Source organism: Pseudorca crassidens, chromosome 10, assembly GCF_039906515.1.
Source record: "Pseudorca crassidens isolate mPseCra1 chromosome 10, mPseCra1.hap1, whole genome shotgun sequence".
Classification (NCBI taxonomy): Eukaryota; Metazoa; Chordata; class Mammalia; order Artiodactyla; family Delphinidae; genus Pseudorca; species Pseudorca crassidens.
In genome coordinates, this window is record NC_090305.1 from 77924840 (window position 1) to 77951652 (window position 26813).

The 26813-nt window shown below is 40.7% G+C and overlaps 1 protein-coding gene across 39 annotated transcripts in view; it reads right to left on the bottom strand.

Annotated features, from left to right (window-relative positions):
• Window positions 1-26813, bottom strand: part of FHIT (fragile histidine triad diadenosine triphosphatase) — a 1451597-nt gene that overhangs the window by 255410 nt on the left and 1169374 nt on the right. For all 39 annotated transcript variants that reach the window (XM_067755027.1, XM_067755025.1, XM_067755001.1 and 36 more), the window contains 2 exons: window positions 14870-15015; window positions 12415-12444 (listed from right to left, as the gene is read on the bottom strand). In XM_067755027.1, the coding sequence (XP_067611128.1) occupies window positions 12415-12444; window positions 14870-15015 (176 nt within the window). The remainder of the gene's footprint in view (window positions 1-12414; window positions 12445-14869; window positions 15016-26813) is intronic.

Genomic DNA, 26813 nt, shown 5'->3' on the forward strand with positions numbered 1-26813 from the left:
AGAAGCAGTAGTAGAGAGTAGAGAAAGCATCCCGTCCCACAAGTCCTCCATGATGCTGGGAACAACTGTTCCTGAAGCCGAGAGAATCCTACACTCTAAGTGAGAGTTAGGTCAGAATTAATTCAAGTCATCACTGCGGCAGAGAGCTGGCTTAGGCCAGGGATGGGCAGCCAATGGGCCAAACGTGGCTCGCGGTGTGCTCCTGCAAATAAAGTTTGATTGGAATACAGCCACATCCATTTGTACAAATTCAGTTACATATTTTGTATAGCTGCTTTTGTGCTGCGAAGGCAGTTATATAATTGTGACAGAGACCAGCTGGCCCTCGAAGCCTAAAGTGTTTACTATCTGGCCTTTTATGAAAAAATTTGCCAACCCCTGGATTAACCAAACAAGGTTAACACCTGGAACTAGAGTTGGATTCAAATGCATCCTATCTCCTTGGCTGCTAAATAATGGAGTGTGGGGAGTACGTTGGGGAGACAACCAGCACCCAGAATAGACATAAGACCAAATTATTCAAGTTCCTAGAAACTTAAAAACCAAATCGATTTAGGGGACCCATCATATTGAGCACATGTGAAATATCCTCTGCCCTTAGAATATAATCCGAACAACAAATACATTTAAAATAGAGTTAAAACTCTTTACAGTGGTACTGTATTTATACTGGTAGAAATACTCTCCTGTCCACCTCTTCAAACTTATCTTCCACCACTTCTCTCTCCACCCCAAAGTGCTGCCATGTGGTCTTCAACAATCTCCTAGATTGTGCCAAGCTCATCTCTGCCGCTGTTTCCTCTGCCCAGAAGCTCTTTCTTTCCCAGCTCTTTACTTGGCGGGAGCCCTGTCATTCCTCGGGTCTCAGTTTACAGGTCACCTCTTCAGTGGGCCTTTTCTGACCACCCTACCTAAAGCAGCCATACCGCCCCTATTCCGCTCCCTCCCCCCATATTACCCCCTTTCACAGCACCGCTTAAGCCTTTCTAACACTCCTCAAAATCTGCAATTATTTTATTTGCTCATTTTCATGCAGAGGAAGACAGACAATAACGTGAGAGTCATTCCTTGGCTGCCTTTCCTCCCACTGTACCCCAGTTCCCAGAAGTGCCTGACCATAGTAGGTACTCAGTAAACACTTAACTGGTAGGAGGAATTCGTATGAACTCTACAACTTCTACAACTTGCTCAGTCTTCCTCTCTTATAGCCCTTATTTCAATGACTATCCTTAAAGACAGACAAGGACTACGCCTCATTCTTCTTGTTCTCCCAGGGCCTGTGACAATACTTGGAACATGGTAGGCACTGGCTGAATGAATTAAAAAATGAATGCTAGATATAAAAGCATGAGCAGGCAGGATGCTCATTTCCTGGGAGACAGGAACAGGATACTTTTGGCAGTGAGAGAATTCTCATCCTTGACCACAGATCAGAGCTGTTCCAAACTGGAAGAAGCCACCTTACAGCACACTGGGTTCCCAGGTGTAGAGGAAGATGAAAGACCAATTTAAAGGCTACAGAGGGGGAATCATTTGCAGAAGAGAAGATACTACATGACTTTCAAGATCACTTGCCTCTCTGGGATTCTCTGAGTCATCCCAGGCTCATGAGTTTCTTCCTGAAGAGTTAGTTTCATCCCTGGTCATGTGATGGCAGAGCTGAGCTTGGAATCACATTGATTCCTTGCAAGACTAAAGAGCGTCCTCAAAATTATACTGCTAGAACCTGATTGCATCTGGGAGTTTATACCATTTATAACCAGCAGATGAACTGAAACACAAATAAAAGGCCCTGTTGGGTTGTTTTTCAGAGCAACAGTCTAGAAAGTATGACAAGAAAATATTGTTTTCAGGGAACAAGTGCTGATATACAGACTCTAGGGTGGGAGATTTGAATGTGAACATTAGGGTAAATGGATTTCACCACGAAGTAAAAGAATATTGGGTGAGTTCACTTTGCTCATTCACTGTTGTTTATTCTTCTAAACCACTTCGGCAAGGTCAACATCCTCAGCAACTTCAGGTTTATTTTTCAGGTAACATCAGGAACAAGAAAAGCTTATTCAAAAGAATAAATACAGGGGAGAGAAATGTGGGTTTTCATTACCAGAATGCAATAATATTATCTTTATGTTGAATGAGCCCAGAGGGATTTCAAACCATGATGTTTGTCCTTTGCCCCTGAGGTTTGGGATTAATCTGATTCAGAAGGCTTCTAGCAATTTGTATCTCTATCTCCCTGACCTTCCTGGATGAGCAGCTTCTCTAGAGAGGGGATCTGCTCTGAGACTACAGGTATAGGATTGATGCCTCATGACATGTAAAGTTAGAATCTCAAAATTACCCTTTCCCAGTGCTAACATACTTCACAAAGAAATGGCGTGAGAATTTCTCACTGTGTTTGGCCCGAGGGCCATTACAGATTCTCACCAACCCACTGTTTTTCACTCAAATGTCGTTAGGGAGGTCATTATTCTAATTCTTCCATATCTGTGGCTCTGCAGGTTGCCATGACTATTGTTCATTAACCTGCCTTCCATCTCCCCCAGGCTTGGTCATCACACCCTTAGTTTTCCAGCTGCATTTTGAGTTTTGAGAATTACTCCAGTAATGGCTTTGGCATGGGCAGAGAGGAGGCCCTGAAAGGAAGTGAATAATTCAAGATGAATTTGGGAGTTAGAATCAAGTCTAGGTCATCTCGACCAAGAATCAAAACTTATTCATACAAGTGAGTAAAACAACAGTTCATAAATCTGGGTTACCACCAGAATCAACTGCAAGTCTAGGTCATCTAGACCAAGAATCAAAATGTATTTATATAAATAAATAAAATAGTAGTTCATAAATATGGGTAACCATCAGAATCAACTGTGGATTTTTTTAAGACCATTTTTTATGCACCCCATCACCAGAGATTTGAACATAGGAGGTGTGAGGACTAGTTATATGCTAAAGACAAAGACAGAACAAAGAACGTACAATCAGAGTCATTTCCCAATGGAAAATTCTTCTGATGGGACCCCCGTGAAATAAAAATTATAGAGATTGTTTCCTGTATTTTCTTTACAAAATATAAATAATATAATAGAAAACCAGGAACCTATTAGGTATGTAGTGAAAGGCCCCTGGGTATCCTTGACACCCCTTTGTGTGTTCCTTCTTCTTACTGCCTCATTCTAGAGGCATCCCGACCCTATGTTGTCCATTTCTCTAAGCAATATATAGATCCGTATTTTTTAGACTTAAATAGATAGGCTATAAGTAATCCTCTTTTATATTTTATTATTTATGCTGTGAGTACTGAAACAAAAGTTTGCAAATTCATCTGGATCTGTTTTAGCTGAAGTGTCCAGTTTCAACCAAAGCGCACATTATTTTAGGGACTTTTCACTCCCCATTCTGTATTTAAGGTGTATAATGCAGTCTGTAACAAACAGGTCATCTATGAAGACTGAAGTGACCACTCATATTTAATTAAAACTATTGAAACCTTGTCCCACGATTCATTGGACTGAGTTTAGTTACTTATTTTTTTTAAAAAAATGGATATTTTAGACAAGACAATTATTTACATGTCACAGGTTTAAAACTTTGAACTTGAAAGGGTTACATGGAGTTAGAAATTTTATACATAATGTCTTAGGCCTGAAACATACACAGCAAAATAGTGAGAGAGAGAAGTGTCTTCAGTGATTATTTACTGAAAACCTAGTATTTCACTGCCCTTACTATATCAACAGAGGCAAGAAGGTGATTCTGAATAATAATGCCTGTAGCATTTTAGGGTCTATAAAGCACTTTGCCTTTCACAGGATATTTGATTTGACAGTGATTAAATAAAACCCCCAAACTCTGAGCATCAGGTAGAAAAGACAGTTCACTGAAACCTGTAACACACTGACGCTAAGAATGCAACTGTAATATTTGCCACATTTTGTGTCATGGATCTCAAAATAAATTTAACAGCCAAATATCCACTTTGCTCTATGTCAGGGCCTCCAATTACGAAAGGGATTTGTTTGGTAGCACTAATGAAAGATTAAACATCTATAACATATAATTCTGCTGTAAATTGACATATACCAATAAAGCAGCATTTAGGTTAGTTAACCTCCACCTGTGCAATAAAAGTAAAGAGGTACTCCTCTGGGTATTTTTAGATGGAAGACACATTATTCTAAGCAGAGAAAAATAATGCAGAACGAACCTGTGTTCAGGGAGACAAAATATTTACAAAACCTCTCCTTGTACATCTTGTCTATGCTTACTGGGTGCAAGGTGTTTTTAGGAACATCTAGCCAGATGATATAATGGAAAGTTGAGCTTTCAGACAAGCCTGGGTTTGAATCCCACCTCTCCTGTTTGTAACTTGTGTTGTCATTGTTGCTGTTGTTGATAAGTGACTACCTCCATAAACCTTGGTTTTCCCAAGTGTAAAATATTAACGCCCAATTTTGAGAACTGCGAGGATTAAGTGAAACTTATAAAACTAATAGTAAATATTTACTGAGACTTCCCTGTGTGTCAAGTGTTATATTAAAGGCCATTTACATGTATTTTAGTCCATCTGATTGTCACAACACCCCCTAAGGGGCAGGATACTATTAAGGCCCCCATTTTATAAACTTATAAATAGATGCTGAGACTAGGAAAGGTTGACTTTTGCAAGAGTCATAGAAACAACAGGTGATGGTTCTGGGAATGAAACCAGGCCATCTGGTTCCAGAGTCCTCCCTCTTCAGCAGGACTTTAGTTCTGAAGATCTCATTTCCCCTTCACCCTCACTCCATCTCCAGCATCCCCCATCAGGCCCACCTAAGCTGCCTGTGAGTTTGAGAAAACAAGGATAAAATAAGCCAACAGGAACGGGAGAATAACAGGGAGATTAGTTAATGTTTCTTTCAGTGCTTTGATCCAAATGGCATCATGCAAATCAAAATTAACCAATTAGAAATGGAAAAACTCAATGATTTGATAGTTACTTAGAAGAAGGCTTGAGGGTTTAGTATGAGAGAGGACGTTTCCCACAGGGGAATGACAGGCTCATCTTCCCTTCTCCTGCCTAGAGAGCCAGGGACCAGGGGTTTTGCCTCCAAATCACCAGGAGGGGAAGGAGAGTCAGAGATGCGTACCTGCCAAGGGGAAGAGTGGGCTTGGAGGCATCCACTCCCACCTGTACACCCAAACCCTGAGCACCAAAAATGATTTTGGTTTACCAAACTCAGGCAAATTGGGTTCATTTTCAGAGCAGAGATGCAAATTATAAGGCAATTGCACAAGATAAAAGCTACTGTATCCTGAAGATACTAATTCTTCAGCAGTAAATACAAGCATTAGCTATAAACAAAGGCAAGACACTTTTCTTCATGGCATTAATCAAAGGATAAAAGTTCTCTGGCAAATTAAAGCTCTCTTGAACTTGCTTTCCAGATGAAAATAATAAATACCAGTCAAGTAAAATCAGTTTGATTTTTAAGATGTCGGTTTCTCCTTTCTCTGCACAACAAATATTAGGAATACTTTTGGATTGAAAGCAAGCCGCCATGTGGACATTCCTCCACATCTTGTCACTTCTTTGCTAAGTGGCTTTGCACTGGAGTGACGTATACATGAACATCACTTACAGTGTCTGTTAAAATGCAGAGTCCTGGGTCCCACATCAGACCTACTGAACCAGCATAGGGGGCAGATAGATTTCTGTCCTACTGAAACCTATTTCGAGTCATTGTTCAATACACTGTTGGCTCAGGAGCACAACTTACTCGTTACCACTGAGGGGGACAGCAGATGTTAAAAGTATCTGGGCGGAGACTTCTCACCCCAATTAATAAGGCAGATTTCTGAATGTTCAAGTGGTCAATTTTATAGAAGTTCAAACTAGTTATTCAAACTACACAAGTGATATGATCAGATGAAAGGTTTTTTTTTTAAGAATTTAAGCTAAAAGGCAATAATTAATAGTGAGAGAATTTAGTGTATAATTAAGTGAACTAGGCAGGGCCATAAACAACCTCTATACCACAAACATTCTCCCTAAGTGACACCTCAGTCTGTCTTAGGGACGAGAAAACTGAGAGTAAGATTAAAATTAAGAAATATGCATAAGGTCCTAGGGAAAAGATGTGGTGGGTTGGGCGTTCTATTCACATCTTCATATCAGTTTCCTCTCACCATCAGTCAATACATTTGATAGGGTTTCCCCCATTCGAAAAATGAGGAAATGAATGTTCAGAGAGGTTAAGAGGCTGGACCAAAAGTTACACAGCTAATAAATTAGTAGAGCTAATACTCCTATGGAGCCTCTGACTAATGTCAAAGTGTATTAACACCTGGACTTTGAGAGCTAAAGTGTCCTCTAAGTTCATGAATTGAAAAGATTACCAAATCTCCTTGTGGAAGGGACCAAAGAAACTCCTCAGTGAATGGAAGACTTTGTTTGTTTTTTTAATTTTTAAATCACAGTTCTTTAAAGAATTCCTTTCCTTGTTCTTCCCAAAGCAACCTGAAAAAGTAATTGCTAATGTATCAACAGTTAATAAGAGACACTTCCCACTGCATTAACGCTATAAAGTTAAATATGTAAGTAGAGGAGTCAAGCACCGTAAACAGAAGAGTGTAAGCAAGCATATTTTATAAATAGCTCTTAAAAATTCTAGATTACCTGCCTGCCATAAATCTCTCTCTTTAATAACCTAAAGCACTCTCCCACCCAAAGACACACGTAATAATTGTTCTAAAAGCTCATATTAAACTTATTCAGTAGCATCCCTTTTAAAAGACTGAACATTGCCTTAATGATTTGACTAGCTGGAATGACATTTTGGAGTATGATTTGGGAACTTGATTAGTGGAAATTCTGGCCTTTGTCAGTGATGCCAAAATATGAGAGATTCCCGATAGAAATTCCAGAAAACCCACACCTCTGACTGCTCACTGAAATACTAGGACATATCATCTGCTTCTTCATGTTAACTGAAGTTAGAAGCTTAGAAGTATTTGTTCTATCATGCTAAGTACCATTATCATCTCCATTTTCCTCCCCACACTGCCCAAGAGAGCCACGGTAAACAATGGTAAGATGCAGGTTCTCACGAAGCTTACATTCTCCAGGGACTAAAGAAATAATATGAGTACAGGAAAAAAATAAAGTAACACACAAACAAATAAAAGACAGTGAAGAGGGCCTTGAAGGAAATAAAATAAGGCACGGACAAAAAATGTTGCCTGCCATTTTAGTAAACAAAGAATGCTGCCTGCCATCAAGCCGTCAGCCAGGGCAGCAGCGGGCCCCTCAGTGCGCCCTGAGGACAATTCAAGTTGGAGAAAAACAGGATACTGGCCTTAGATAGTAAAGACGCAAGTCAAAGGAATAATATCAATGAGCTGAACTCTTGCATCTTCCCATACATAGAAAAGCACTGAAAAACCATTAACTTGAGATGTCTGTTTTTTTGTGATTATCAGTAATCTTTTGATGTTTGACTACTTTTTTTTTTTTTTCTTTTCAGCAAAACTCCTATATATCCTGGTTCCTCTTTGACCTCTTGGGAACAGTCCCTCAGAGCTCTCTGAGAGGCTGTCTTCCCAGGCTATCGTCCTCAGTAAGGTCCCCGAATAAAACACAACTCACAACTTTTAGGTTTTTGTCTTTGTTTTTAGTCGACCAAGGCAAACGGGATAGGAAGTAAAGGGTTTAGGAGGGCTATTCAGAAGGGAGGGGCTGGTCAGCGAAGGCTGATGACCCAGCGACATATGGCTGTATAGGTACATGATAATATGGATATGCATATGGTGATATATGGCTGAGACCAGAAGAAAGGGATCATTTCTCAAGCCTGCAGGATATCAAAATTGCTGCCATAATCACCTGGTGGACAGCAGTGCCCTCCTACTTTTAGACTTAAACGGGAGAGTTAATAAACAATCGAGAAATAAGAGGTCACAATTTTAGGGCTTCCCTGGTGGCGCAGTGGTTGTGAGTCCGCCTGCCGATGCAAGGGACACGGGTTCGTGCCCCGGTCCGGGAAGATCCCACATGCAGCGGAGCGGCTGGGCCCGTGAGCCATGGCTGCTAAGCCTGCACGTTCGGAGCCTGTGCTCCGCAACGGGAGAGGCCACAGCAGTGAGAGGCCCGCATACCACAAAAAAATAAATAAAAGAGGTCACATTTTTAGTTTGATATTTCCCTTTTGTTACAAATGCCTTACTGAATAAGCTAGGCCACCCTTGTTCTTTGCAAAGAAGAATTTAAAGCCCACAAAACAAAAAAGCCCTAAAGGGGCGCCACGTTCAAGAGGCTCGCTCAGTGGTGCACTTCCGCTAACAACAGCAAGGGAAGGGATCATTGCTGGGCTTATTGCTCTTACCACCCAACATGAGACAAAAATGGTTTAGGGCCCAGGCGTCAGGCGGGGCACCAAGAGTCCGACACAGAAGCAAAGAGAAAGAAAAGAGTCACTGCGTTTTCCGTGGCAGGCCCGTCAGATAATGCCTTATAATGTTCAACTGTGTGAATTTCAAAATCTGAAATGCTTACTCATGATTTGTAGCTTTCAAAACCTGGTCGCTAAATACTGACCATGTGGCATTGAGGCAGGAGGTAGATGGGCCCCAGGCTAGACATTGATAACTGGCCGGATCCTGTTCACACTTCCTGGGGTGAGAAGAAGATGGGCTTCAGGCTGGACATTCATTATCAGACCCTTGTTTACATTTCCTGAGGCAAGAGACAAACTGGCTCCCGACTACATGCTTATGAGCAGACTCCTCTCTGTATTTCGAGATCTGCACTTTGATATAAGAAACAACAACAGGAATAGGGTGGATAACCGGACATTGGACACTTTTATGGCAGGGACAGAGAGGGGCTAAACTCTGCTAAAAGATCAAGAGGTTATACATTTCCCATCCTTGAGGCAAGGGAAACATTGCACATGCGCAGAAAGGCTCCTTGGGGGTCAAAAGGAGGGGGCACACCCCATAATAGGTGATGCTAAGGCCGTCCTATAGACCTCTGGGCTGAAATCCACCTTGGAAAAACGTTGCACACGCACGTTGGGGAGGGTCCTAGGGCAGGGCAGGTGTGGAAATAGAAACCAGGTAATTGGCCAAAGGTAAACAAAGACCCAGAAGAACTGCCCTATATGAATGACCTAACCACCTCTTTCCTGGCTTCTCCTCATTCGGGAGAACGCCCACACCCTTCCTCTCGGGTGTGCATCTCGCCTTGCTTCTATCCTAACTAAAACAAACTGTTTCTGTGTGCTCTCCCACCTGTTGTTGTGCTATGTCTCTAATAATAAACTTGTACCTGTTTTTACAGTTTTTGCTTCCGTGAGAAATGCATTTTTCACTGGGGACAAGACCCAGGGTGTGTGGTGGCCAGGATTCCTGGTTTTCATCCAGGCTCCCCAGGTTCAATTCCTGGGCAGGGGATTAAGATCTCGCTTCACGCCACCACTCACTGCTGCTTAGCTTTACTCCCTGGAGGGGCTGTCTCCTGGCTTCCTTGGATCAAGGTTATGTGGCCATCCCCACCTACTACTTTATCACCATAAAGCAGCAAGGCTGGTAAATATTTACATTCTGAGAAGAATCATGAGGCGTGCTTGTTAACAATGAAGATTCCCAAGCCCCAAACACAAAGATTCTAAATCAGGAAATTTAGAATAAAAACAGAATCAACCTCTTTATTAACGTAACATCAAAATTAATTCTCAGGTAGGTAGCATAAGAATGGTTGGAAGGTATTATAAGAATCACACTTAGAAAAAATAGATTAGACAACTTGTGATATGTAGACTTGGTCTAAAAGGACAGTTTTCAAAACTCTGCCATCCACTGAGGTTTTAGTTTTATGTACAGCTGACCCTTAATACTTGGGGGTTAGGAGTTGCGACCCTCCCTCGAAGTAGAAAATCCGTGTATAATTCAGAGGCAGCCCTCCATACACGCAGTTATGCATCTGCACATTCAACCAACCACTTATCTGTAGTACTGTAGTATTTACTACTGAAGAAAGTTCCTGTATAAGTGAACCCTCACAGTTCAAACTCCTGCTATTCAAAGGTCACATGCATATGGATGTTTTCTTTTAGCCATTTAATATTACACAAACGATTTTGTGTAATAGAGATGGCCCTGCTAATTCATATGGGGGAAATTAGGGATCATATAGGAAACAACTGAAAGATGTTCAAAAGAACATAATCTGCCAATTAAAAAAAAGAACTGTAAAAAAAAATCAACTTAAGCTAAATGACAATGGCAGTGATGATAAGAACCACATTCAACAATTTATATATGAGTGCCATACTCCAAAAATTACTCCATCACCCCACCATCAAAGCTAACAAAACCATTAAAACTTTTGGCCCGATCACTGGGACATGAAAAAGTAGTCAGTACTAGAGTCAGAGAGTCTGCAGCCAGGGTGCTCAGCCCTGCTAGACTTGGTGTTTGTTGGGGGTTTTTATTATCATTCTTAATTGAGATATATCTCAAATAACATAAAATTTACCGTTTAAAAATGTACGATTCAGTGGGTTTTAAAAATATCCATAACGTTGCACAACCATCACCACTAACTCCATATTTTTATCACCCTAAAAAGAAACTCTTACCTGGTAGTAGTCATTTCTCCTTCCCTTCTTCCTCCAGCCCCTGGCAACCACTAATCTACTTTTTGTCTCTATTCAGTGCCTGCCTGTCTAGGAAAATGCCCCGTTTAGATTAACGTCCCATTCAGATTCCCAAAATAAAATTTTGAGATCATAGAACCTATATATTCATATGAATTTCAGATATGTTTATGTTGTGCAGACTATTAATCTCTGCATGCCCCTTGACACGGTTTGAATTTCTCCCATGTTACTAGCTATGCCTCTGCAGCGTTACTTTCAATGGCTGAAGGAATTTCATCAAATAGATACTGCACAAAGCACCTAACTAATCTGGTGGTGTTGTAATTTATATTTCAATATTGATTTTAAAAAAATCTAGTGGGACTTCCCTGGTGGTCCAGCGGTTAAGACTCTGCCCTCCCAATGCAGGAGGCCCAGGTTCGTTCCCAGGTCAGGGAACTAGATCCTGCGTGCCCCCGTGTGCCGCATAAGACCCGGTGCAGTCAAATAAATAAATAAATGTTCTTTAAAAAGAAAAAAAAAATCTAGCAACCAGGTTTAAACATTTACATTTTGTATTTCCAAAAGCAATTGCAAAACGAAGCTACCGTATTACACTGTTTCGTTTTTTTTTTTTTTTTTTAGCATCGGCATGTTTAGAAGCCTGGCACGGAGGTGGGGGAAAGCTGTGAAGCCCCTCTGTCCTTATCACACTGTGTGTCTGGAGCAAGGCTCGCTCTTTTTTATCATAAGGAATTTGGTGGCCATCTCTGTAGGACGTTTGCTCCTCAAAAGTATTTCCCAGAGATTCTATTATAAAAGTCCCACGGTAGCTATGTTAAGCATTAAAACCATATGCAGACGAATATCAAAAGAGGATGATGTTTAGCTGGCATTGTTTGGTACCAAGCATTACCTTCCTCACTCACAGCCAGTCTCAAAGCCATAAAATCTTATTTCGCAAAATGTAACATAAGCACCCCAGTTAGACTTGCTTCAGATTTCTAACACGAAAAAAAGAAAAGAAAAAGAATAAAAAGGCCTCTTCTATGATTTAGGTGTAGGAACTAACTGCACAGGCATTTGCATTTGTATGAAGGGGGCTGAAACTCAGCTTCAGAATCAGCCAGGATTTTATTCTTTTCTTTTACTTTATTAGGGAAGCAGAGACTATGCTGATAAATCTTCCTTCCGTCTCTGGCACACTTAAAAACTCATTTTTGAGCTCCACTGACTCCATTATGTTGAACTTTGGTATTAAGTACGAAGGGAGGAAAAGAGTAGGTGTGTGGGTGGAAAGGAAGCGAACAGAGGGAAGCAACGGGCGAGGAGTGAAGGGACAACCATGGGGCCACCATATCTGTGAGCCCTCCACTCAGCAATGGCAAAGCAACAATATACAGTGTAGAGAACCAGAAGGCTGCCACAGAGGCGCAGGCTTAACAGGAGACCCACCAATCCACATGCGGCGTACGTCCTGTTTCCTAGACACTACCTCCCATGAACTCGTTTGACTTCCGTTTCTGTTTCAGGACTCCATGATTTAGTTTCTGTTTTAGCATTTGAACAATAATAATTTTACTACAAAAGGTAAATGTCTTGTAAACGAATGTGAAACACATTGCTTGGCAAAGTTTACAATGTCACGATTTATAGCTCCAACACCAAGGCTCTCTCTGACCTCGAAGATAACATAATGAAGCAGCAATGTGCTCCAAATGACTCAGTGTGATTTTTTATTAGTTCTCGTAATCGCCCCCTATTAATTTGCATGCATATAATAAGCACTCACCTTCACAGTTTGTCCGGCTTCGGGGCCATCCTAGAAATAGGGGGAAAAAAAAAAGACAGGTGAGAACAGATAGATGGCATCTCCTGCTTATTCAGATATATTGCCTGTTAATAATTTAGATCCAATTTCATTGTGTGTTAATTTATAGTTTCCTCATGGGGACCATTCGCTTCGAAGGTACGGGGCCCAAGAGTTCTCCATTCCCGCTTGAGAGTAAGAAGTTATGTATAAAAATGATATAAATTATCCAGTGAGTGAACCCCTTTCCTACTTTTCATGCTCTTTGCTTTTGGCTATGGTTTTAATTGCATTAAAGGAAGACTGGAAATATTTGGGGAAGTGAAGCACCACACCTTTTGGTTATCTTGAAACCAGATGTAGCTTAATTAATGCCTGATAACTTTAAGTCTCTCCTCAGGAAATTGCTATAAACATAACCCATTAAGGAAGAAGCAAGAATGTGGGCTGTCTCGTGTAGAAGGAGCACCCAAGAGTGGGCCCTTTCTGGCTCTTCTGACCTTGGGAGAAAAGGTGCAAGTGTTTATTGTAGCTGAGCTCTTTTCCCATCCTGGGTCCTTCCCTCGGCTTTCTGAAGCCCAACAGAACTACTTGCTTAGTTAAATAAGCAAACTCGTCTAGTCACCAGCCACAATACAAAGCAGAAGCAAGTAAGCGCTCAGCTGGTTGGGAACAGCAGAACATGCAATGTTTCTACAATCAGAAATTTCAAAATGGAATGACAACTCTGAAAATTTAGGTTAAGGCTTTCTACTTCTAAGATCCAAACTACTTGGGGTGAGAATTCTTGCCCTGCTATGGCGAAGATTAAGCAGACCTGTGTAATCAGTGGTTTTCAAACTTGGAGTCTCAACCTATTAGTGGGTCATAAAGTCAACTTGATGGGCTGTGACCAGCACTGAAGACAAAAGAAATCAGATAACAGAACAAAAACTATCAGACTGTACAGAATAGGTAAACACTGCTTTGTGAAGTTTCTGTTTCCTTTATCTACATGTCTGTAGGGGGAGAGGGAAATATATGATTGTGAAATAAATATATATCTTACTGTACGTTAAAGTTTTAAAAAGTTTGAAAACACCACATATATGAAAGTACTCTAAGTGCTTTATATAATAGCAACAGTTTCTATATTTTTTAACATGAGTTTCTATACTTTTGGAATTAAGTTTCTAGCAAATCATGTTAGATAACCAGCACTGGCCATTTCCTATGAATGTGAATTTTCTTCTAGTATTCCATTAAACACTGACAGATGTCTTCACCCAGTTGCCTTCATTTGGTCTCTCTGGAAACATGATTTGCAGCATCAGCTTAATAAACCCACCCTGAGCTTAACTACCTGCTTGAAGGTGACTCAAAGGGGTTGATACACAATACACACAGACAGACAGACAGACACACACACACACACAACACACCCCACACACAGTATTTTACAAGGAAGTTTAGATACTCTTGACACAGACATGGTGGCAAAAGTTTTTTTTTAAAGAATGCAGATGAGGGAATTCCCTGGTCATCCAGTGGTTAGGACTCCTTGCTTCCACTGCATGGGGCACAGGTTCAATCCCTGGTCGGGATACTAAGATTCCGCAGGCCGCATGGCACGGCCAATAAATAAAAAAAAAAAAGCAGATGAACATTTCTAGTCAGAGTCTTTCACGACCTGAAAACGGTGGCCTTCTCTATCTGTTCTCTTTTAAGGTCTACGGTGGAGAGCTGAGGAGGGTAGAGGGAGGATGATAAACATCCGGTTTGCCTAAAGCACTGAGGACAAGTTCTTGCATCATGAAACCATCCACTTCTTTCCAAAGGGTTTTTGGAGAGTCATCAAATCTCAAGGCCACACAGGGCTTTAATTACGTATAGATACCCGCAGCCCTTTCCATGGGCGATAGGAAGGGACTCATGGTATATTACTACCTGAAGATTCACTCAGTTCCCACAGCTGATGACCCACCGCCGACCTCCTCCTCCCACACTGACAAGCGTTGGCTCAAACTCGGCCTAAAGATCTCTAGGGATTGGGGGTCTAGCTTCTTTACCAGGAAGGAGGCCACACCGAACACTCAATCAATCCAGCTTCGTACCATAAGCAATCCATAATCAATCACTGGGGCTTGAATTAAAAAGGTCAGCCTTGTGAGGGGGAGGCCCTACCTAACCTGCATATCTCTATTCCCCTAGAAATAGAGCAGGGCTCAAAACATATTTCTCCTGGAATCAAAATGACATGTCCAGCCCCAGTTCCAATAAAAGATCTGGAATGTCTTCATGCTCATCACATACATCACACGTCCAGTACTGCCAGCTGCTTGGTCAACAACCCTGCGCGCGTTGCCTCCGCTGGTATTCCACCCTGTTCACCAAGGCCACGTCGGAGCCTTGTGGATAGTAGGGTGGCCCTGGATGAGCGAGCTATCTGTACACTCACCTGCACGGAAAAGGTGAGAGAGGTGCCCTGGAAATGCTTTTCCACTGCCGTCCCGACTCTCTGTGCTGCCAGGAACAGGTCGGCCACTTCATTGGGATGCAGGTCTCGGAAGCGCTCCACTGGCCGGAGGGGACACACGAGGACATCTGCAGTGAGGTCTGTTAAGGTATACTCTGCTTGCTTTAGGGACCATTTTTACCAAGAAGTTTATACCCACAGGCTTGAAGCCCCTTGGCCCAGGGCCTGAACTCGCAAAGGCTAAGGAATAAAAGAACAAATATTTACCAACCACTGAACTCCAAGGAGTTCAAAGAGAGCTTACAAACGTGGTTCATTATACTTTAAAGGAGAAGCTATGGCGCACTGAAGAAATTCTCTTAAGAGACAAAGACATCAGTGTTCAGAGAGACTTAAGTGCTGGCTGAAATAATTAGGCCATGAGGCAGGATCTATTCTGGACCGTTATCTCCTGACCCCTATTCTCAAGCAGCCAAAGGCCCTGGGTTGGAAAAGCAACTGGAATATTCAGTTGGTTTTTCTAGGAAGAGCGTCACAATCAAAACTTTAATTTCAATATCTCTGTAGAGAAATATGTAATCAAAAGACAAGAGTATTTTATTTTTAAAAGGAGTATAGAGATTCTGAAAATGTTCAGTGAACTTCATTTACAACAAGGAGATGTGCCACACGGTTAAGCAGCTGATGACAAGCATTCCTCAAACTGATGACTAAGAATTCAAGAAGGCAGTTGAAGGCAAATCATTAAGTTAAAACAAGGGGTGTCTGCTCGTGCGAATGAAGCCATCTTAATGTATTCTATTAGTCAGACAAATCAACATATTTACATTATTGGTCTGAACAAATAACATATTCTAGAGAAAAAGGATGCAAGTTTGATCATTTGTTGGTAGCAAATAAACATTCAGCGTCACATCATCAATAACGTTTCAGTTCCTTTTTGTATTTGAACTCATAAGTGTATGGTATACACGTATAGACATGTACACATACATGTGTATACACACACAAGCTACATTAATTTTTGTTGAGTTTTCAGGTACCAGCAGGAGAAAAAAAGCTAATGTTCTTTTCTGTTTCTTTCGTTTTTCTTGTTTTAAAAGAACAGGCTTCTGCTTTGAGCCAAGCAGCTAAGGGGCATAATAAAACCACAAGTCTACAGTTGCTAGTCTCACCAGAATATCAAACATTTTAGCCCACCACACTATTAGTAGGACTCAGGACCCAAGGGGAAATGCACTGAGCTCAGCTGGGCGGGCCTCATTTCCATAAGACAGGGGGAAAAAGAGAGGGAAAACTGATTAATTTTGCTCATAATCAGGAAATTTATGTCAATGGTAAACTAGGAGAACGAGTATTTGTTTAATCTGAGTTCATTTTTCAAGAGAGGAGCAGGGAGGCCTTCACCCACAGGGCATCTGATACTTAAAAAGATAATTATCCTTCTTTGGAAGGGCTGCTTTATTATCATGGGTCAATGAACCATTTAGAAATGGAGAATTTCCTTTCATTTCGTCTGAGCTGATTGCCAGCCTCCACTCCCACTGAGTTGCTTTTTTTGCTGTTAAAAGAGCCCTTTCCCCATCTTCCTCCTCCCTGCTTTAATTTACACCCTCCCTTAGGCTCTGACTTCACCAAACCACAGCAAGATGACAATTTTGCAAGCTTCCAACAATATTCATAATTACTGTGGCTGGCTATGTCTGCACACAGCAACTAGGTTGGGAAGGGAATAACATTCTATTGAAACAACTGCTTACTGTGAAAACTGATGGAATGAATCTGGCAATCTTTGTGTCTAACGTTACTTTAGTAATATCGATGACATCTGAAAGGTTTTTTCCAATGCCATAAAAAACTGTATCTTATTACCTGTCCATTTTCTTACCCGGTGCTAAGAATCAGCTTGACCCGAGTTTAACGAATCAAACTGTTTATGGAACGGAACCAAAATGGTTGAACGTGTGAGATGTTCTATCCTGTACATACCTAACCGCAGGGTGATACATCACATACATTTTTTACTGTAACTGAATATTAATATAGAAATACAACATATCACAAAAGATTTCAACGGCTAAGCACATTCTCATTTAGGTGAATATTTTTCAGCAACCCATTTAGGCAACATTGTCCTGACATAATATTCCCTGCAACCCAACCTTTTGTTAAAAGGTCATCTTATCTGCATATCACACAGACATTTTGAAGCAAAAAATAAGATGAAATGGAGATTACTCTCAAGGGTGCTTACTTCTGCAGGTGGTCATGTGGGTGATCACTGTCTTTGTTCTGTTGGGACCCAGAGGACGGCCAAACAGCCATCTCAACCTAGAAATGGCCACCCAGGTGGGTTCCACATCACTCTACACGGAGGTAGCTGGGTCTGGCATTACACACCGTGGGGCTCTGGAGCCTCTGGTTGCAGTGTGAGAAGCTGACCTGGCCAGTAGCAGATTCGCTAACCGTCACACTCCCTGGGGCCATTCTGGGCACTAACTGGGCATGAGACAGTCAGCATCAACCGTCTTCCCTCAGTTCCTTTACAACCAGAGAAGACAAGAGCCTGAGCCTTAATCTCACCGTAGGCTGCATCCTGACTGATGCCTACCTACCTCCTGAGCCTCTTTTTCCTCACTCCTCTCTAGCATACTATACATCTGCCATATTTGCTTTCTTTCTGTTCTTCAAACACACTAAGCTCCTTCCTAGATTTGGGGGTTTTGTCCTGGTTATTTGTTCTGCCTAGATCAATTCCCCCTGATCTTCACATGGCCGCTTCTTTCCTATCATTCAGAACCTAGTTCCAATGCCACTCTCTCAAAAGAACAATTAGCTGCTAGGGACTTTAAACTGCTACTTGCTTACTCACTCTTATATCACCCTATTTTAATCTTTTCACAGCCCCCCTGCCACCAGCTGGTGGTTTTCTTGGCTGGTTACTATGTACCCAGATGAGAAAGGAAGCTCCACAAAAGTAAAGGCTTTGTCTTGTTTATTGCTCTTTCACCACCACCTACAACACCAGAGATGCTTAGGAAGTCTTGCTGGAATGAGAGAATAAATAATAAACCAGACCCTTGTATCAGCCACCTCTGAGTACTAAAACCCTGACAAAATGGAGATGACATTCATTTACTTTTCAATCATCTATACAAGATTGAGATAGTCTGCAATATATTTTTTTTAATTCAAAGAAGTTTATCCTTAAGATGGTTAGAACTAATGTTAGATGAAAACTGGAGAAATGTAAACTCATTTTTAACATAAACTAATTTTCACATGAGCCCAAAGGAAATAAAATTGTGAAGGTAAAAGCCTTTTTAAAAAACCCTTTTATAACTAGAAAGAAGTAGTTTCTACAATACTCAGAGTCTCAGATAAACTGTACCTATTAAAATGCTGCTTTATATTGTGACTGAGACGTGTAACTCATTTGTTCCTTCAATGAACAATGAGCATCACTTAAGTGTGGACACTGTACTAGGCTCTGGGAACAGCAAAGGAGAATAAGAAGGTGTTCCTGTCCTTCCGGTCCGGGAGACAGGCACTGAAATACACAACCGCAGTACTATCGGGGGCACAGATAAGAAGCACAGAGGGCTGCCCAATGCAGTGGGGACCTGGGGCACCTGAATAAGGCAAGGGTTCTGGAGTAACCATGAGGAACCTCTGCCTGGGATGAATTATCCCATGGCTACCTGAAAATATAAAGAGGTTCATAAAGAAGTCAAAGCAGATCAGCAAACTTCTTCTGCAAAGGGCCAGATGGTAAATATTTTAGGTTTGGTGGGCCATATGCCTAAGGAGCCATGGATAATACGAACACAAACAGGTGTGGCTATATCCCAGGAAACCTTTATATACAAAAAGAGGAGCCTGGCCAGATTTGGCCCGTGGGCCTTGAAGTGTCAGCCCTTGATTTAGAGGAATCACATCAGAAAAAAATTAAGTAAAGGAAACTGAAAGTATTGTGAGGGGAGGGTATTCCTCTTTTCCTAAATTGAGGACTACAATGTTATCTTAATAGCATATTCGAAAAATATTAAGTATCTTAAAAAAATTACCTTTCTAAGAAAAATATGTCAACACAGTAGAACATTTTCATGACTCTGTAATAATTCTGATGCTTTGAGAGACTAATCACAACCATAAAATGTGTTGTGGTATTGACACCACATAGATAAATCATGAGTATTACTCCCCATTACAACTCAAGGAGTTTCTGCCACTACCAAATGGAAAAAGGAAGCATGTGATCTACAAACACGTGAGAGCACCAAAACAGTGTTATTCACAAATTCTTCTGAGAATACAATTATTTCCTCAAAATAAGTGCACAAGCCTTAGAAGAAAATACCATATTACCCAAAGATGGTAGGTACCATGTGCTCCATGTTGTTCCTAGACAAGCAACTCAGGGAAAGCAAATTAATTTTGAAGAACAGCAGACGGCTCTTGAAATTCTTCTGCCACTGTTTATATGCCAGTTGTTTTAAGGTAATATCACAGGTGCCATATAATTTAATTTGGAGACTCTTAGGCCTTGCTAGCGGGCAAATCCCATATTGCGCATGGGCTACAAGAACACACTTATCCCTGGGTCCTCTCTGCGTAGAATTAACACCTCTGAAGAGACTTTTTAGCCAACGTGCATGAGAACCCTCAAAGAAGGTAATCTACTCAATTGAATTTAATATGTTTATCCAGTACTCATTATGTCTGAAAGCCTGTGAAAGAGATTATCAAATGGGATCTGGCCTCTCCCTATAGTCTAAAGGAAACACATTCATTTAGTAATAACAGTTTTTTTTAAAGAAGAGAAGGTCAATAATTATGATTTAGTTCCTATGGTCGACAAAGGGATTTCTCATAGCAGAGGAAAATCAAAGAAGACTTTTTAGTGCAGATGAGATTTAAAGCGGACTTCACAAACAGGAGAGTGAACCAAACAGAGGGCTGGCTGGCAACTCACTCATCCATCCACCCCACAACCACAGCCTCCTTTCAGTCCAGCGTCTGTGTGAAAATTTAGGATGCCAAGATGAATGTGACAGAGTAACTGACCTTGAAGTGTTCACACTCTATTATCCCAAACTATCATGTAGCATAAACAGATCATACGACGCTGAGAGATGAGTGCTATTGATAGAAATCAGTACAGAATGTTGTGGGAGCATAGAGAAGTCAGGATCTAACTCTGCCTAGGGGTGTTAGACAAACTTTTCAGGATGGTCCTGCATTCCCATTTTCTAAAATCAGAAACTATTTCTCCAAATTTGGACCAAAACCTATCCTTGAAAATGGCCTAGCAATTTATGCATCAAAGAAAGTTGTCGGCTATTCTTCCTTTGGCCAAAATCACCGTTTCATTTATATATGGACTCTCGTTGATTTCATCTTTCCAACAAACCAATGGAGGACTATTATAATTCCTATTTTGCGGATGAGGAAATTACAGCTTACAGAAAATAAGAAATCTGTGAAGACAGTACACTCCGTAGGAGACTAAAACTAGAATTCAACCCAAATCTGTCTGATTCCAAAGTCCATGTTATTAAGCATAGCATTGTGATGTTACACTTTGTATAGCTTTCATGACTCAGTCTCTGACGGTCCTCTCATTAAAAGTGTGCCCTCTATTCGCAGAGTCCTTCTGTTCATGGAAGAGAATCACACTTCATGAAATACAAACAGACTGTGCAAAACTGCTAACTGCCTGAGAAAAACCCAGCCTCAAATGAAGAAAGCAGAGGGGACGTACAGCCCCACGGTGGAAGGCAGCCTCAGTGCTGGGCAAAGGAAGCCCTGAGAATGCCCTGGTTCTAACAGGGAACTGTGAACAAGGGGATCAAGAATGAGAGAACCATCTTTATCAGCGGTAGGAAGTAAGAGGGATGCAGAGCCTGAATTTTTGCCCTTTTCCAGCTTTGAGCTTCAGTTTCTTCAAGGTAACTCGGGCTCCCCTGGGTTGACAGATAGGAGGAAGATTAGGTATTACAGTCTATGTCTATGAGTCAGGCTGTCAGACACACTGAAGATCCCATTGCCTGTTGGACAGTCTAATTATTGGGAGCCACTGACTTTCTCATAGCATCATTTATATCACCAAGGACTACCAGAAACTGGGTAATGCCTTTTCTTTCCCTCTTCTTCTCCACTCTCACCACCAGCCCAGAAGTGACTGTCTCTGTCCTTTTGCATGAACATGTAGGGTGTTTTTGCCACGTTAAAGTGACATGGCAACATACCAGACCCTGTGCTGAACTCTTGCTGACACACAGCCAGTTCAGGATACACACAATGCAAGAAAGAAATGAAATGGAATCTTTACACCAATGAAACACCTGAAGACATTGTGGTAGCTTATTCACCAACATTAGCACAAGAATCCCTCCCATCCGACATGCCCCTTTGCAAAGTGACTTTGCGGCTCCTCTCACCAAAAGTTGGAGTCTATTTCCCTTCCCACTGAGTCTGGACTGGCCTGTGGCTTGCTTTGACCAGTGGAATGTGATCAAAGTGTTGCTATATGTGATTTTCCAAGGTCAGGCCTTAACAGACGTTGCAACTTCTGTTTTTTCTGTCTTTTTGGAACTCTGAGACCAACACGCTGTGGAAAAAGTCCAGCTAGGCTACTGGAGACAACAGCCAAGTGAAAGAGAACTAAGGTACCCCAGCTGATAGCCAACAACTGTCGTGAACCACAAAAACAACTGCAAAGGTCTGGTGGAATCAAGAACAAAATGAGATGCTGTAAAAGTGAGAACTGTCCCAACAATATCAAATGATCATTATGTTGCTACACTGTTATTCCAAAAAATTTGATAAGTTTGAAATTTGCTCATCAAAGATAATAACTGATGATTTAAAAAATAATTTTTATGAGCATTTCCATGACAAATATGAAATATTTAAATATAGTCATGACACAGAAATGGAAATGTACTGATTCAGATGATTAGTTAAAGACAACAGCAGAATATTATTCTCAGAGTTGCTCAGACTTGCTCCCATCTATTTTGCCAAATCTGATCTACTCTAGGGATTTAGAATAGAAAAGTCACTAAAATAAATCAAACCATCAAAATATCACTGATCCCAATGAAGCCGATTAACATGTGTATATATATGAATATGGAATAAGTTGACATCAAATAATATGATGAAGAATGAGTCATTCTTCTGAACTAATAAAAAAAGAAGAGTCTGTATTCATCTCTACTGTAGATGAGTATGTAGTTTAAGGACAAACAAGGAACTTTCCAGTTTGCATTGCAGACTTCTGTAGACCCCGTGTAACGCATTATTTGCTCTAATAAATAATCCTAGTCCTTGCAAATGTTTAAAATAATTCTTAATGTCACTTCAAAAAACAACACCAGGATGACTGTGAGGTATTTCTGAGAAAAGATTCAATTGATTTAAGTGGCACAGTTGCAGAGTTTTGAATCAAAGTAGGTGGCATCTCAAAAGTAATCTACTCGCAATGTAGGTAATTCTGTGATTTTTTTTTTTTTTTAAGCAGAAAGGTAGAAATATTGTCCAAAAAATGAACCAATACAATTCTGAAGAAGCGTCTTGACAGTTTGGGCCACACCTTTCTTTATGGGATATTAACAAACCCACTTCAGTAACTCAAGACTTCATAGAATATTCATCAACCATAAGCATAAATGGCATGAATGTAATTTTAAGCAAATTTAATTTGTAGAGTATGATACATTCCAGCACAATGTAATTAAGATAATGATAGTGTTCTGCTCATACCTGGATCTCAATGCAAGCACCTCACAAGTATCTTCTAGAATTCTCATGTTGTGTCCTGGAGAATGCTTTGGGCCAAAGATACAGCAAGTCCTTAGTCAACTGTGGGAGAGGAATCAGGTATCTTTCCCCTGGCAGATCTGCCCTGAGCAATCCCCAAACTTCTGCACCGATCTGGATGCTTAGAGGGGAGAATCATATTCGTACAGAGAAGTAAATGGGTGGCTTTCAAAGAAAGTAAAATGAAAGAGGAGCCCGCAGCCGGGATGCACTCTGGTGCAGATTCTCTGGTTTAAATTTCGCATCGTCTGTGAATATTTCAAGGCAAAAGAATCCTGTATTGATTACCCTAAGAGAATCAGAATTGGAAAAAAAGTTACATGCTTATATTAAACTAAATATGTGGGAGAAAGTAAATGATATCAGTAAGGGAAGGAGAGAATATACAACATTTGTTTGCGGCCTATTATGTCCTAGTGATAATCAGCAATGCATTGAGGTAGATAATATCACCCCCATTTATCCACATTCAGAAGCAAAGGTCAAAAAAAGTGATACTATATATCCAAGGTCACACAGTTCTAAAGTGAGAATCCTGGGCCAAGCAGTAAAATTGTCCATGCTGTTTCAATGCTTCCCAAGGTGATAAGAGTCTCCAGGTACCTAGTGCAGTGTTTACTACAGTGGTTCCCCAGAACACTGCTTCCATGAGATGTTATTACACATGATAGAAGAAAAAAAATATTGTGTAGTCAAAGGAGATTAAGAAACACTGAATGAAATGAGGCAAAATCGGTTTCTTTACAGCAGGACTCATCAGGATGTATCATGTACTAACGTGCATTCTGACTTAAAAAAAAAAGAGAGACATACTAAGCAGCATTTCTCATATGCTTTTTTTTTTCTTTAAACAGTAAGACTATTTTTTTTTTTTCTTTTTTTGCAGAACCCTACATACGACAACTGTTCCAAAGGATGTGGGGACTACTGAGCCTCCTTTACCTACACACAGAGATGCCTGAAGATCTCAGCTTTTTAACCAAAAAGTAGAGTAAATATCCTACGAATCATATGAGCAAAGCAAGAGGGCCTTCTGCCTAGTGAAATATGCTGAGAAGCTGAGCATTAAAATACATCAAATGGAACATGGCAGTCATTAGTGAAACTGGCTCACGATTTCCATTCTTGCCATTCCAGGCACATGACAGGATTATACTTCCTGTATCCTTGTGCTTGGGTGAAGCTAAAGGCATTCTGGCCAAGGAGTCGTGAGCAGAAGTGATTATGTCAATTACAAACTAGAGCATTTAACTGCCAGTGTGAGACCTCAAAGCTCTCTCTCCTTCTGCAAGGCAATCAGCAATGTCACTGTGCTTTCAGGACCAGGACCAGCCCTACAGGTCAGTGGGGGCTCTGCTCATCACCTGTTCTCCCAGGGACTACAGCAAGTTAAATGGGTTTCATCTCTTTTGCTAACTCCAAATAATTTGTGTAGCTGCTTAGAACAGTATGGTGAAGAGGATTCTGAGGCCTTGACAGGGATAAGGAGGGAAGAATGGGGAGATTTATTCGTTTTAGCTGCCATGAGGGAAGGAAGAATACCAGCATATACACAAAAGATCTGCCATTCTTTAATTAGAAAGCAAAAGAAATACTTTTTCCAAGACTCCTTTTCCCTTTCCTTAATGATATGGAATCATTTCTAGGTCTTACAATGTCTCTGAATAACCATTACAAAAATTCAGTATTATTGGTACAGTCCTGCAAATATACAGAAGTATGTGAACTTTAAATCACTCTGGTTAGGAGAGTATTGAAAAAGAAATGTACTGCCACGCAGAAGTATCTGTCCATAATGTGCCAACACAGGGGTGAGAACACACCACAATGACAATGTTGTAAAAACGCTCTTAGGTGTTAAGAGTTGGAGAAGTGTTTCAATAGAAGAGGAATAAAGTACGCTCAGCAGCTGAAAGAAATATTTAAGGATCATTTCCAATGAGTGATATAAAAAAATTTTTTAAAACCACACATACACTCTGCTGTGAGAATCACTTCAAAAACTCTGTGAAAAGCTTTTTCGTCTAGTATAGATCAGAAAGTAATGCTAAAGATGTGCAATTCATGGGAGAGTTGCTGGAAAACCACAAGCAAGATAAATAATTTAACAGCACTTTACCATGTACACATTTATATTCTACCCAGTTTGGGAATAAGGAGAGAGCACGTTGAGTTTCTACTTCTATGGGGTGGCCAGATCGAAACCCAAGCTCCCGTGTAGATAGCATCCTTCCAGGGCAAGTTCTATCAGGTCCTGAAAAGCATGGATTCCACCTTCAGGTTTGTTTATGCCCCTGAAGAGCCACTGAAAATTCCATTTCCCATCAGATCTTCAGTGCAGTTGGACAAGCCAATGAAGCAACCTAACATCACAGTTCAGATACCACATGAAAGCAGAGAGCAGCCAAACTATAAATACAGAACAGAGAGACTCCTTAATGGGAGAAAAGAAATAGAAAATGGGAGAAGAAAGAAGAAGACCTTAAAAGGGAATATTTAGCAGGTAGCACATTCTTAGAAGATATGAAACATTCCCTAGCAGTCAGGTTCAACTGGCACCATACATAGTGTTTGATGCAGGGTAGGCCTTTAATGAATATTTGATGGAAGAGCAGATGGCATGTGTGCTTATTCTTTGCTTAATCTAGGAAAACTTTCTAAGAGACCACTGAACCAGACCAGACTCAACTTACTTACATGAAAATAATTGAGGGAAATGCACTTAAAAAAAAAAAAAAGCTAAGTCCTGAATTCCTAATCAAAAAGACACCCAGCTAAATGTAAATTGGTGCAGCCACTGTGGAAAACAGTAAGGAGGTTTCTCAAGAAACTAAACATAGAACTACCATATGACACAGCAATTCCACTCCTGGGTATATATCTGAAAAACACAAAAACACTAATTCGAAAAGACACACGCACCCCAATGTTCATAGCACCGTTATTTACGATTGCCAAGGTATGGAAGCAACTTAAGTGTCCATCAACAGATGAATGGATTAAGAAGGTGTGGTATATATATATATATATATATATATATATATATATATACACATACATATATACACACACACACACACACACATACAATGGAATACTATTCAGCCACAAAAAGCAGGAAATTCTGGGCTTCCCTGGTGGCGCAGTGGTTGAGAGTCCACCTGCCGATGCAGGGGACACGGGTTCGTGCCCCGGTCCGGGAAGATCCCACATGCCGCAGAGCGGCTGGGCCCGTGAGCCATGGCTGCTGAGCCTGCGCGTCCAGAGCCCGTGCTCCGCAATGGGAGAGGCCACAACAGTGAGAGGCCCGTGTACTGCAAAAAAAAAAAAAAAAAAAAAAGCAGGAAATTCTGCCATTTGCCAAGCAACTTGGATAGACTTGGAGGGCATTATGCTAAGTGAAATAAGTCAGTCAGAGAAAGATAAATACTACATGATACTCCTTATATATGGAATCTAAAAAAATAAAACAAACTAGTGAATATAATAAAAAAGTAGACTCACAGATATAGAGAATAAGCTAGTGGTTCCCAGCGGGGAGGGGGAGGGAGGGGCAATATAGGGGTGGAGGAGTGGGAAGTACAAACTACTGGGTGTAAGACAGGCTCAAGGATGTACTGCACAACACAGGGAATGCAGCCAATATTTTTAATTAACTGTAAGTGGAAAGTAATATTTAAAAATTTTATTAATAATTTTTTTAGTCTAAATAAAACAGTCCATCCTTTACTATGGAAAAATATTTAAAAAATAAAAGACACCCAGCTAAAGGCATAGCAAACAATAAATATAAGATGACTTTCCCTCACATACCAAAGGCGGTGCTTACATTTTAAGTGGAAAACCTGTAGACCATTAACTCACTGGAGCTTGGAGAGATCTGAGAATAACAATGTTGTATGCTCTTTTAGTGACAGTGATGAAATCTCTTCTGTGACAAATATAAATGTTGACAGAAGAATAAGTTCTTTCAAAAAACAGAAAGAGAGCCTTAATTATACTTACCTGGCATTCTCACAGATTCTGAATTTAACCGCCCACCCCCCCAAAAATGCCCATCCTCTGTGAGTTAGCAATCTGAGAGAAATGATGTGAGAAT